Consider the following 13,059-nt stretch of genomic DNA (forward strand, 5'->3'; position numbering starts at 1 on the left):
TACAACGCCACAATAACTGTGGTTATAAATATCTCTCCACTAAAATATTACACGACTCATTTGGTTTTAACCTTTGAGGGAAGAAATTAGTAAACCACGATTTTGTTGATAATTTTGTAGATAATAATAATAAAATGCAATGAAAAGACAACGAAAAGCTATCATTTTAAAGCATTGTAACGAAATATCGCGAAAATTTACGGTTAAAAAATAAAATAAATATCAATTTGATCTATGGCAGAAGTTACCACAATGTCCATAATGGGTCAAGTAAGGGAATTGCGATCCTACATGAATGATGAGATTTATAGAACTAATGGAATCGGGAATCGATGTCCTGACCACATAAATTAAAATGTACGCAAGTCGGAATCATTTGTTATAGATTAGGATTAGGAATTAGATTTCTGAGCTTTCGTCATCTATGGCCATGTTAGCCCATCACGTATGAGGGATGACGTCCTTGGATGATCACACTATCCGAGGAAAGGGAAGGAAGAAAGCAGCCTGGGACTTGTATCTTAGGTATCATCCCAGCATTTGAGCTATAGTGCTAAGCAGTAGGGTTCTCTACGGGACAAAAGTTGACAGCATCTCATCTCAAAAAAAAAAAAAAAAAAAAGTCGTAAAAATGATGTTTCGTCTCGGAAACTGTATCTGTTTTTATTAGAACAGCAATGTCCTGTCAGAAAATTCTGTCTAGTCGGGAAAATTACCAAGCAATCTTTTTATTGTTTTGGTTTCATTGTTATCGTTTTATCCTTGTTATCTTCTGTCATCGAAACATTAAATAATACTTTTGATGAAGTGGATGCTTTCAAATATTTAGGATCAATGTTAACAGACGAAAACCATATTCACGAAGAAATTAAATGTCGACTACAAGCAGGAAGTTTGTGTTATTATTCAGTTCAAAATCTTGTGTCGTCGCGAATTCTGTCGAGGAATTTGAAGCTCAAAATATATAGAACGATAATCGTGCCTCTTGTTCTGAATGGTTGTGAAACATGGTCGCTTACTCTGAGGGAAGAACATAGACTGAAAGTATTTGAGAACAAAATCCTGAGACGAATGTTCGGACCCAAGAGGAACGGGAATGGGGAATGGCGGAAACTTCATAACGAGGAACTACATAATTTATACGGTTTACCGAACATTGTTAGGGTCATCAAATCTAGAAGGCTCAGGTGGGCAGGTCATCTAGAAAATCTTTCAAAAGTCTTGACTGGAAGACCAATCGGAAAACGACTATTAGGAAGACCTAAGCGCAGATGGAAGAATATTACGATGGATCTCGCAGAAATATGAATACAAAGTAGAAACTGAATCCAGTTGGCTAAGGACAGAAGTCAATGGAGAGCTTTTGTGAACGCGGCACTGAACCTCCGGGTTCCATAGGCCATACAGTTAGTTAGTTTAGTTTTATATTTTATCATTGTTATCATTTTATCGTTGTTATTGTTTTATCATTGTTATCCTTTATCAGTATTATTGTTTTATCATTGTTATCCTTCTATCATTGTTAACGTTTTATCGTTGTTACCCTTTTATTATTGTTGTAGTTTTATCATTGTTATTCTTTCATCATTGTTATCGTTTTATCGTTGTTACCTTTTTATAATTGTTATTGTTCAATCATTATTATCATTGTTATCGTAGATATTCTACTATTACTGTCAGTCACTTGCCGCAAATTGGAAAACTTCTGTGCACCACGGTCTTCAGCTTGTCTTCTTCCCACCCTCCCTCTTTTTCCTGTCAACATAACTTCTATTACATTCCTGATCTTACAGTTCCTTCTCAACCAATGAATCAGTATGCTTCTGTTCCTCCTCTTAATTCTATTCCAATTAGTTCTTTTCTCTCCTACCTCATTTGTTTCAAGTTTGATCTAGCTTACTCCTTCCATTCTTCTTCATACCTACATTTCGAAAATTTTTTTTTGTCATCGCTTTTGCGTAATGTTCAAGTTTGGAAGATGACACAAAGTTAAACAGAATACTTTTATAAGAACAAATGAAGTGTTGCAGTTGAAATCCTGAGAAACCAATAGGTTCTTCTAAGGCATAAATTATAAGACAAGGATATTCCTTTAAAAAAATAAAAAGAAAGAAAGAAAAGAAAACACCCAAAGTGTGTTTTTGTCCTGCTCTCGCTGAAAATACTAGAAGCGTTAAAAATGCGCATTCAGAGTTATACCGCAAAATATACAGCATCTTATCCGAGGATGTTGTTTTCTTTTTAACTTGCCTATAGTGTCCATTATGAAGGCCATACAGAAAACAAGAGGCGAGCAAGTGGGGTAGAAAATTTCTCCAACAAACTTAGATCCACTCAGAAAAGACTATACGAACAACCGAAAAACTTTCAATGCCCCCTTTGCTTCTTCTTCTTCTTCTTCTTTTTAAGAAAAAAAATGTGGAAGAGCTTGGAAAGAAAAGAAGAGAAGAGATGGTCTCCACAATTTAGTCGCCCGTCACCAACAGACGCAAAAGTTTTCGGGAACATTAGCAGAAGTGCTTCTCTTTTTGTGAATCTTTCTTAAAAGTTTTTTTTTTTTCTGAACCTTTTCTAAGAAAGCGTAACTTTTTGGCTAAATTCTTGTTTTCGTTTCTTCATATTTTCCCTTTATTTCTGTACATATAAAAAAAAATCTTTAAAAGTATATATTTTTTTTTGTTAACCACTCTTTCCCATTTTTTTTCTTTTTTCCAAGATTTTACATTTTCGTAACTGTAATCCCATCGTCATATACACTAGACAAATACACAAAGAGCTAAGAGACTATCCTAAAAGGAAAATGCAGTTCGCAAAGTTTCCGCGAGATGTCTCTTCTATCTCTCTCTGTTTCTTTTAGCCACTAGAGAAGTGCCATAAACTGTGTCCACTTCCTTAAAAAAAAAAAAACTTTTCTCGCCGGACTTTTTTGCCTTCAAGAAAATGTAAAGATGGTCTTACAGATTTCTCCACTGTAACCAAGTTGTCATCATTTCCGTTCTTTCTTATTCCCGAAAGTTAACACGTTTTACAGTATTTGGAACTTCATTTTTAAACCAATTTTCCATCTCTTCGAAGTTCGGTTCTCGGCTAGTTCACCCATTTTGTAGAAGTATTTTTTTCGTCTCGACTCTCAAAGAACTCTTTCGAGTCAGGGGCGGATGTAGAAAGTAAAAACTGGGGGGGGGGCAGCCACAACCCAGAATATGATACGTATACCTTGAGTTTATTATAAACTTTCAAAAATATATAAATAATAGTTTTAATTATTTTGTCACTCAAAGAAACTGGGGGACTTAGGCCCCCTGGCCCCGGAATAGATCCGTCACTGTTTCGAGTCTCGATTATGAGAAATATTTCTCGTCTTTTATTATATATTTAGGTACCAAAAAAATCAGGTCCTGGTTTCTTTTTAAAAAATTCATTTAGAAGTTATCAGAATAACGAGCAACACTAGATCCAGGTAGCCGAACTATCCGTCGAACAACCCGTCCTGCCACTTAAAAAAAAAAAAAAAAAAAGCTAAATCACTAGTGACATCTTGTGTTTGAAGTGAGGACTAATATTCTGTAAGAATCATTCGCTTATGAAGAAGTCCTGAGTCTATGATTCCAATGTGATTTATATCCAGGTCCGGTTCCGGGATTTTCTAACAACGAGTGAACCCATAAACTACCAGTAAATTTTAATTTAATTTGTTTAAATACTTTTTGGGAAGCATTGCTCTTAATTAAACTATTGCTTTTGCAAAACTCTGCTGTTTTAAGTCCCAAATGGAAACGTGATAGCTGAAATTTTCATAAAATGTTGCTATTTTCACTGCTAACTTCTCACTTTACATAGTGTATATTTACAACGAAAGAGGTGCATGTGCAGGTGCACCCCTAAATCCGGCCATTTATAGATATATATGGTCAAAATTGATGTTTTGGACAGTGGCCGTTAAACTAGTCTTGGTATCATCCAGTCAGTGACGTTACAAAGCTTCGTATTCCGGGTTTAAACCTCTCCTTTTGAACAAAATATTCAAAAATTTACATTTACTATACTAATATATGTATTCAAAAACCTGAAATGTTATCAATTTTTAAACCTTAAACCCTCCCTTAATGAAATTCCATGTACAATATTGCCCCCCAGAGATGTAGTGCCAAGACGCCAGAATCTTGACAGAGGGACTATTTTTAGAGATAAACAAAATTTGAGGGAAGCTACTTTGTAAAAGATATGCGAAAATGTAATTATAAAATTTCACCAAACGGACAAACTAAATAGAAACGGTTAATTTCAATAAAATGAGATAATAAAAAGGTGATCAATGGTACAGTATTTTGCATGGAAGTTTTAAAAAAAAACATCCCTTGACAGAAAGCTACAAGTAAGACCAAAGGACGTAGCACTATGAAAAGAATTCCAAAAGGAACAAAAGATAAACACTAAAAGAGACTTCAAGTGCTGGAACAGGAAGACGAATCCTGAACATGAATATGTGATGGGTAGGTAGGTAGATAGTAGTAGGTCGGTGCCCAGCTCATCTTCTAACATGAAAAAGAAGAAAGAAAGAAAAAAAAGAACAAGAAAAAGCGATGGTTATGCCTTGAGTGCATTCTTAAAAGACACAGTATCCACTACACAAAAGAGACGAACAAAGTAACCAAAAGAAAACAACTAAAAAAAGAAAAAAAGTAAAAAGCAAATACTGCTAAGTCATTGCACACCTTCCATTGTGACACTAGGTCCTGCCCCCTGATGAATAGGCGCAAACGCCGATCTGTAAAATAAACACTCGCTAATGAATCAGAAGATGCATCTTCTCTTTTGGGTGATGGCGGCGGCATAAGACGATGATGATGATGATACTTTTAGCTTTAGCTTCCATTCTACTACTACACCCACCCACCCATTTCACCATCAAAACTTCCGAAAAGAACAATAAAAAAAAAAAAAAAAAACTCTACGGGACCAAAAGGTAACGCCGCGCAGCAATAGATGCGCTCGGGAAAACTGTAGCCAATTTATGAAACAGTCGTTGTCATTTTTTTCTCTTTTTCCTTGTCTTTTTCTCTTGCGTATCTATTTGGAAACTCAACAATATGTTTATCAATGGTCTTCAAATCTAACTTTGACTTTTCACAGACAGCCACGTATGGTTCATTGATATTATTTTTCCTGTGTCCATTGTCCCTTTACTGCATTGTCCAGTTGACCTTAATATGAGATCCAAACAACATAAACTCCCACCACGTCTCCCGTTCCAAACATGCGTACGCAATCTATACAACAAGTAGGAAACTCTCGAATAATTGCATCGTTCAAATATTCAAATACCGTATTGTTTCAACATTCAAATACATAATTATTCGAATATTAACAAGAACTCCTTCGTGGCTAAGCGGTTAGCGTACGCGCATTTGGCGTGGGAGATCCGGATTCGATTCGCGGAGGAGCTCATGTGGTTCAGGTTTCAAGCGTCAGTAGGTCTCGTCTCATATAGCCTCGCCGCTGAAAGGGACGTTAAACTCAAAATCAACTCGGTTAACAATACTAATCTACACACATAACTTTTTCCTCTTTTTAAGTTGGCGTTCCTTAGTTGAAATATATACTGTTGTTTAGAAAGCCTGAAACAGATGATGGAAATGAAAAATGTGTGTTTTATCAATTTGGGATAAGAACATAAATGTACACATAAATAAAGCCAAGAACTTCAACAACTTTGGTAAGAGCTTGGAATGATATTCTGACTCTGTAAGAGATACGACAATATTGTACTTTAAAAATGCATGTACATTCTTGAATTTGTTATACTATAGGGCAGCTAGTTTCAGCACATTTCCCAAATGCGCTCAGAAAAGTATTTGAAGATTCAGAGACATTATTACGTTTATGAAACTTTATAAGCTGTATGAGAATCCTGCAGTATATGCAGCCCAACTTTTCAATACGTTGATTGGGTTGCATAAGCATGTAGAGACCAAGAAATGCGAAAAATAAATTAATTTCAAATATGAAGAAGAAAAATATACAATTAACAAGTAGGTCTTGCGTTAGTAAATCCTCAAGAGAACAACAGATAAATAGGACCCTTAAGATGGTCGGTTGAGAAGTAAATAAAATAATCAATTTGCTGTTGTATTTAAGTATAAAAATATAGAGTGGGCTATATCGAAGCGTTGAAGCAGAGGTATATGATGGAATTTTATATTCCGAGTACAGATGTGGTCTTTTAAGAATCCATATACATTCACACAACAAAATATAAAAAGGGATTACTATTATACGACATAAAACACGAGATATAACGTTATTGGTGAAGAGAATGGACTTTCTTTTTTCGAGTAAATGCATATACTATAAAGGACTACTATATATTTGAAGAAAAATAGAAAGTTTTCTCCATACCATTATCCTTACACAATATGCAAGACGGGAATATTTTCTTTTCATGCACTGCACTTTTATCCTCATATTGGATCTGTAGTTATCTACAACAATAAGAAGAAGAACGCGAAGAGGAAGTACGAAAGTTATATCTTTCGGTTCCTGTTCTCTTTTTCTTCCTATTCCATTTCTTTTTTTGAAATCCTTTTTTTTTACAACAAAATACGAAAAAAAAATCCAATTTCTTTTTCTCATGGTTTCCTATCTTTCTTTTCTTTCTTCCTCTTAAAACCTGGTCCATTAATTTGACACTAATATCTCTTCGTTCCATCCATTTTTTTTTTATCCTTCTTCTTCCACCCTACTTCAAAAACAAGAACTTTCAACCCTATTCTTACAAACACACACACGGACACACTTTTCTGTACATTTCTTCTTCATTCGCTGAAAATTTCTTTTTTTTTCTTTCACCCTGTCTGCGTTAGCAAAGAAATTTTCTTCCTCTTTCTTCTCGTTCATCCTCTTCCGCTTCGTTTGCTCCTCGACTCTTGGCAAACTTCAAATTCTTGAAGCATCAATTTCTTTATGATGCAGAAAACTTTCATCTTCGGGTTCACAGGGGCAACAACAGTTAAAAAAACAAAGAATCACAAGACGGGAAGAAAAATTCATAAAGAATTTAGAAAACACAAGAAAAAAATAAAAATATTATAATAACAATAATACCAAAGTAGTAAATGAGTGGATGCTTTTCAAATGGCCTTCCGAAAAAAGAAACTTTACAGGAAACTTTTAAACTAAAAAGAAATAAAAGTTATCTATGCATAGCAAATAAAGGCATGTTTTTAAAGATGAATATTTTCATTTTGGAATACCATTCTTAGGAATGATTTGGAAGCTCATACCCTAGTAGCAAGAAAGCTTTCGGCAAGTTGGCTCGTGGTTGGCTTTTGGTTTTCTACGCTTGCACTTGAAACGCATACTTACATACAATCTGCCTTTTCTTGTACTCGCAAACGATGTTTTAATTAAACCCTTCGCAGAGGGTCACAGTATCACTGGTCGTTCATTGGTTATTGACTTGACTTGACTTGTAAAACACTTGTGTCAAGCTTGAATGGAACACTGAATGCAAGGTTGGCCCCATGTAACTTCGTTAATGAAATCAAGCTTGCGGCATTCTTGCACGCTTTCCAATCAAGCTGGATGCAAACTTGGCCGACTTGCACTGCAATCTTACAACAAGCGGTTTATGATCTAGCACACAGGATTAATTTTGACAGAAAGAGGAAGATGAAGCTATTAATACTGTAGACAATAACATTATTATAAAAAGTAAGCATATTGTTTCCTATAGGATATATATATATATAGTCCCTTAAAGTCCTCAAAAGTTCCCAAAAGTCAGTGCACTATATAAGCAACGGAACTGTCATTCCGCATAAATACTATCACGTGATCAGACTGTTTCATGCATGATAATACCACCCCCACCCCCAAGAAAAAACAAACATACACATTATGCCAAATCAGTATGTTATTGTTATTGCCTTTGAGGCAACTCTCCCAGTCACTGGATTGGTTGCACAGATACTACAGAACAGATTCAGACATCGTCCGGCATGAATCCTCTGGATTTTGTAATCTACAGATGTATCAAATCTCGTAAACACAATTGTAGAATTAAAAACAAACAAACAAACAAAAAAAGTATGAAGAGCAAAGAAAACTGTAGTCCAAAAAGACCATAACAGTATTTAATATTCTTAAAATAATAAGTAAATAAAATGTATTTCTGCCTGTCACTATATTAAGCGCGAAATAATACCTAGGTACCGGTATACATAAAATTAAATTTATTATTTACCCCTACACTGCGGAACTTTTCAACCACCCTGTATACCAAAATACATAAAAATATAAATACAAACCTGCGCGTACAGGGAAATCAGATGTCTCTAATGTAACCTAAAATAGAAGCAGCACAAACGTATAAAATAAATACATGTGAATATAAATCGAAGAGTACTTACCGTTAAATGCTGAAACAACCACGCCCTCAAAATATTTGTGGCAACTTTAGGAAATATTCCCCGTTTCTTCTGGTTTTTCTTCCCTCCTGCGTCATCGTCCTCTTCGCCTGTTCCCTCCCCGCTACCAATACTGGCATTACTCGCATCACCTGGCGGCAATAGAGAGAATTATTCTTAGGAGGAACCAATGAACATAAACCTTAAACTACTACGCTATGTCTTTGTTTCTTGTTCTTGTTCTTGATGACGTTGTTTGCAACAGTTATGCCAAAATATATACAGTAGAATACAGTTAATTCGAATTCCACGTTAATCTGTGTTAGATTGCCATTTACCATTCCGGTAACATTGTTATCGTACTTCGAACTTTTTAACCAATGAGAATCCATCAAACAAGTATACGGACTTTAAGAGATGATTATATGTAGACTATTATGGAACATGGATCGAAGTATGGTAGCAATGTCTAGTATGGTTTTCTCTCAAAAGATGTTATTTATGTGACTGCAAGATGAATATTTGACGTACGATACTGAATGGCCGGCGGAAGGTTGTCGTTTGAAAAGAGTATTTTACAGTGGTATTGCACAGTTATTTGCGTCATACGAACATTTTAGAAGACAAGACAAGAGGAAACATTACATTACTGTCATAATTCGATCCAACTTCGAGAACAGTCCAGTGATATTATCTGTTAAACTGTGTATTTAAAAAAACAAAAACGAACTCAGTACATCACTTTTTGGATATTCTCCGCCGTTCTATAGTTCATATATTGTACTTTTCCTCCAGCTTTTAGAATTATCTGGATCTTGGAAGTAGCCTGATTATTGTTGGTTTCATATTCGAATAATCGAACTTCTACTGTATTCATTTTTTCCATAACAGTTCAGTCACCTGCAAAAGTGTATATCTGTACCATTCACATAATTTTCGTCAATAATTGTGGAATGATTTGATTCAGTACGGTTTTCCTACGAGAACGCAATCCGAATCCCTCAAGTTATCGACGAAAGAGAATACATGGCGTGAATATTTACTTTCACTGGTAACTGTTGGTAAGTGCATTCTACATTTTAAAAAGACTGATCAACTACCTTTATTCAAAAGAAACTTAAGTTCGTGCCCGATTTTTACAGTAGAGGTCAATGTATCACATATTTCAAGTATATTTACGTGCCCATTTTTGATCAAATTAATATTTTATATCGTAAAATTTTCATTGAAGTTACAAAAACTGACTGATGAAACTTTTATCAACTACAATCACACGAAGATACGGAAATGGTTAACCTATAAAAAATAAAATCGAATTAAGTGACGTGTGTGTGTTTCGAGCTGGTGCAATAATCAAAATTTTCATTGTTTTCGTTTCACTTGCTGTTGCCGTTTCTCAAGTTAATTTTAAATGTTAAGTGGCTGACATATACAATTGTAGCAACTATCATATTTAAATTTCCGGGAAGTTCGAGCTAAGGATAGCATTTATACCAACGGTATCCCTTTCAAGTGATCATAGTTTTTCGTTAGTATTTTTTTAAAGACGGTGATCATGATAATGAATGAAACAGTAGAATAAAGGAAATAGAGGAAACGATAGAATTTCAAGAAAATTCACGCGCAAAGTGTCTGTCCACTATAACGCCTATTTGGAGGCAATTGGGATTCAACCAAGAACCTCACGTACAAGAAGCAAGCGATCTACCATTGAGCCACCGCGTTCCTCTAGTTAGGTTTCTATTCACAATGAAAATCAAGTAGGTGCAACAAGTAACAGAGGAGAAACCGAAAAAAAAAAACATATTTAAAGGCTAAAAGAAACCCGGAAAAACAAACATTTAAATGCTTAAAAGAAATTAGAAGAACGTGTATTTAAAGCCTAAAAGAGTTGAGTTGATTGACTTTAATGTCCCGTTCAGCAGCGAGGCTATATAAGACGTGGACCTACTGATTAAAATGGACTCCGATCCACTTGAGCTCCCGGCGGGAATCGAACCCGGGTCTCTCGCTAACCGCTTAGCCACGGAAGAGCTCAAGCCTAAAAGAAACCGGAAAAACAAACATATTTAAAGGCTAAAAGAAACCGGAAAAACAAACATTTAAATGCTAACAGGAAACTGGGAAAACGTATACTTAAAGCTTAAAAGAAACCGGAAAAACTAACATTTAAATGCTAAAAGAAACTAGAAAAACGTGTATTTAAAGCCTAAAAGAAACTAAAAAAAAAAAAAAGAAAAATATTTAAAGCGGAAAAACGTTTTTAAAGCGGAGAAGCATTTTTAAAAGCTAACTTTACTTTTGCCTAGCGAAGAAACTATATACGATATATATATATACCAAAATATATACGATATTGATACTATTACAGTTAAGTCTTTCACTGCTGCTTCGGTTACGACTTTCCATCGTAAGTCGACCAAACTCTTATCATATAATACAGTACAGTATTTTACAGCATTTCAACAGACTGAAGGCCAACTGTGGTCACACTGGATCAGAGTGAGACGTTTTCATACACAAAACTGTAATCTCAGTAACAGTGCTTTTCTGTTATTGATATCCGTTATTTTGTCATTAATGTTATGGTTTCTGTTATTATTATGCATTCTCGGACGTTGATAATGAATCACTGAATTTAATTTTTACAATCGGGCGTAAGCGTGGATGTTCGTGAGTCGCATCTTTCGTTAAGTTGACGACTAAATTCATTATACCTGTATTATCAGTCATATTACTCGTATTACAGTAAGTTTAAATTTTGGAACGATGTTCTTGGCAATACTTTTGTCAGTGATACTTTGTAATTTTACTATAAAAATCTTACAAAGTAGAAACACGGATACGTGAATATATATGTATATATTGTATAAAGTAAGTGACCAGTTTTTAAACGAGAATGTTCCTTTTTTATGTGTCTTAAGGATTCAAGAGCATCTTCCAACTGCACATCTTCAAGAAAATTTCAAAAAAAATTAGTTAGAAAAATATTTGAAAATAATTAAATTAAAATGTTTGTAATTAACCTTTTCTTACTTTTTAACAACATTGTCAATGAATATTTAACTGTTTTAAAAAATGTTGAATTGTTTGAAGTAATCACCTTAAATACTTCAATAGCATGGAATATCTTACAGTATGAAACTTAAAATCCCATATTCTATACTTGTCCTCCAATGGTATAGCGTTTAAAGTTCTACAGATAAAGAATTTAAATATCACTTTTCATAAAAGGTCTTTAAATCAAATTTTAATTGTGTTTGTATTGCATATAAATTTTCTACGGTGCTACTTTACACTGAAGTTGATTTATAAATGTTAAACAAATATGTTTGACAATTTAATTTTCACAGAGAAATCTTGAAATATATAGTTTTTTAACGTTATCAATAGCTTTAAATTTAAATTTCGTCTAATAAGATATTCCATATAAGAACAACTTAAAGCTACACCTCCAATCAATTTAGAGCCAATAATAAGTCAGATAATTGCAGCAGAAAGTTTAACTATTTATTATTACTGATAACAGTATAATTTCCTTCTAATTCTGATAATCTGATTGATGTGTACTGATGGCTTTAGTCAATGAAGGATATTTTTTTTTTTAATAAATCAGAAAATTCACTGCTAGTGAATATCCTTGCCTTTATTGTAACATTTTGTGCAATATAAATGGTCTTCGTTTTATTTGTTATTAATTAAAAAAACACATTCAATCCACACTAAATAATTAATCCTTTTCAGCTACAATTATCTTTTAATTTATTGTTGACTCACAATGCATTGTACTGCTTTATCTTGCGACCAAATAAAGAAAGAAACGTTGTTTTCAATTATGTTTATTTATAAGTATTTTGAAAGCACACTCGAAAATGTGAATAAAGCATCGAATCTAAAATTATGGAACATTTTTATTAACTCGGAAAGTAAATTAGTTTCTCCCTCCTTTGTTTTCAGTAAATATTGACACTTCCGTTGAATTTAGTGCAGACACGATTCGATATCCTCACTTGTCAAATTTAACGGTATTCAGTACCTGTGGACCATCTTTAAAAAAGCCTATTGATTTGTTTTGGGGGGAAATTACGTTTCTCTTTTCTTTGAAATGGAGTCGAATTTCACAGAAGGCGATTTTAAACAATTTCTTTCTCAAATGTAATATTTTAAATGTCCTTCGCTTTTTTTAAAAAAAAAAAAATGAATTTGCATTTTATGTATAATATTATTTAAACTTAATTTTACTTTAAATATTAAAACTAATATGAACCAAACCACTTAGCGTAACAGCCCATTTGAGGGCCAGCCGCTCCAAAGCCACCTGTCAGCCACTGGATGAACTACGTGTCCAGCCTCGTGACGAGTCGCCCTGTCACTAACCGCCATTTTCTAAAACTTTCTAGACCTAGCGGTCTTTTTATTCATGTGACTTCCGAGTTTGCTTCACGACGCTAGGTCGTCGCCGAAAATTGAGGAGCACCGGCCAGGAATCGAACCCGGGACGACGCCAACGTGAGTCACTAGATTACGGTGCCGCCCCCCTACCCTATTAAAACTAATATTACAAAATTTAATTTTCATGAAACAAAAGATATTTAAATAGAAAGAAATCGCTAAAATCAAAGCACTAAAATTTTAGTTGACTCAAAAGAAA

At 34.2% G+C, this 13,059-nt stretch overlaps 1 protein-coding gene across 1 annotated transcript in view; it reads right to left on the bottom strand.

The window, feature by feature from the left end:
- The window catches only part of hth (Meis homeobox homothorax), a gene marked incomplete in the record, with an annotated part of 832,122 nt that overhangs the window by 220,808 nt on the left and 598,255 nt on the right, over positions 1-13,059 (bottom strand). Inside the window, 1 exon segment of the mRNA XM_081729908.1 lies at positions 8,412-8,560. Within this exon segment, the coding sequence (XP_081586034.1) occupies positions 8,412-8,560 (149 nt within the window).

Source organism: Thermobia domestica, chromosome 11 (assembly GCF_964235325.1).
Source record: "Thermobia domestica chromosome 11, izTheDome1.hap1.1, whole genome shotgun sequence".
Taxonomy (NCBI): Eukaryota; Metazoa; Arthropoda; class Insecta; order Zygentoma; family Lepismatidae; genus Thermobia; species Thermobia domestica.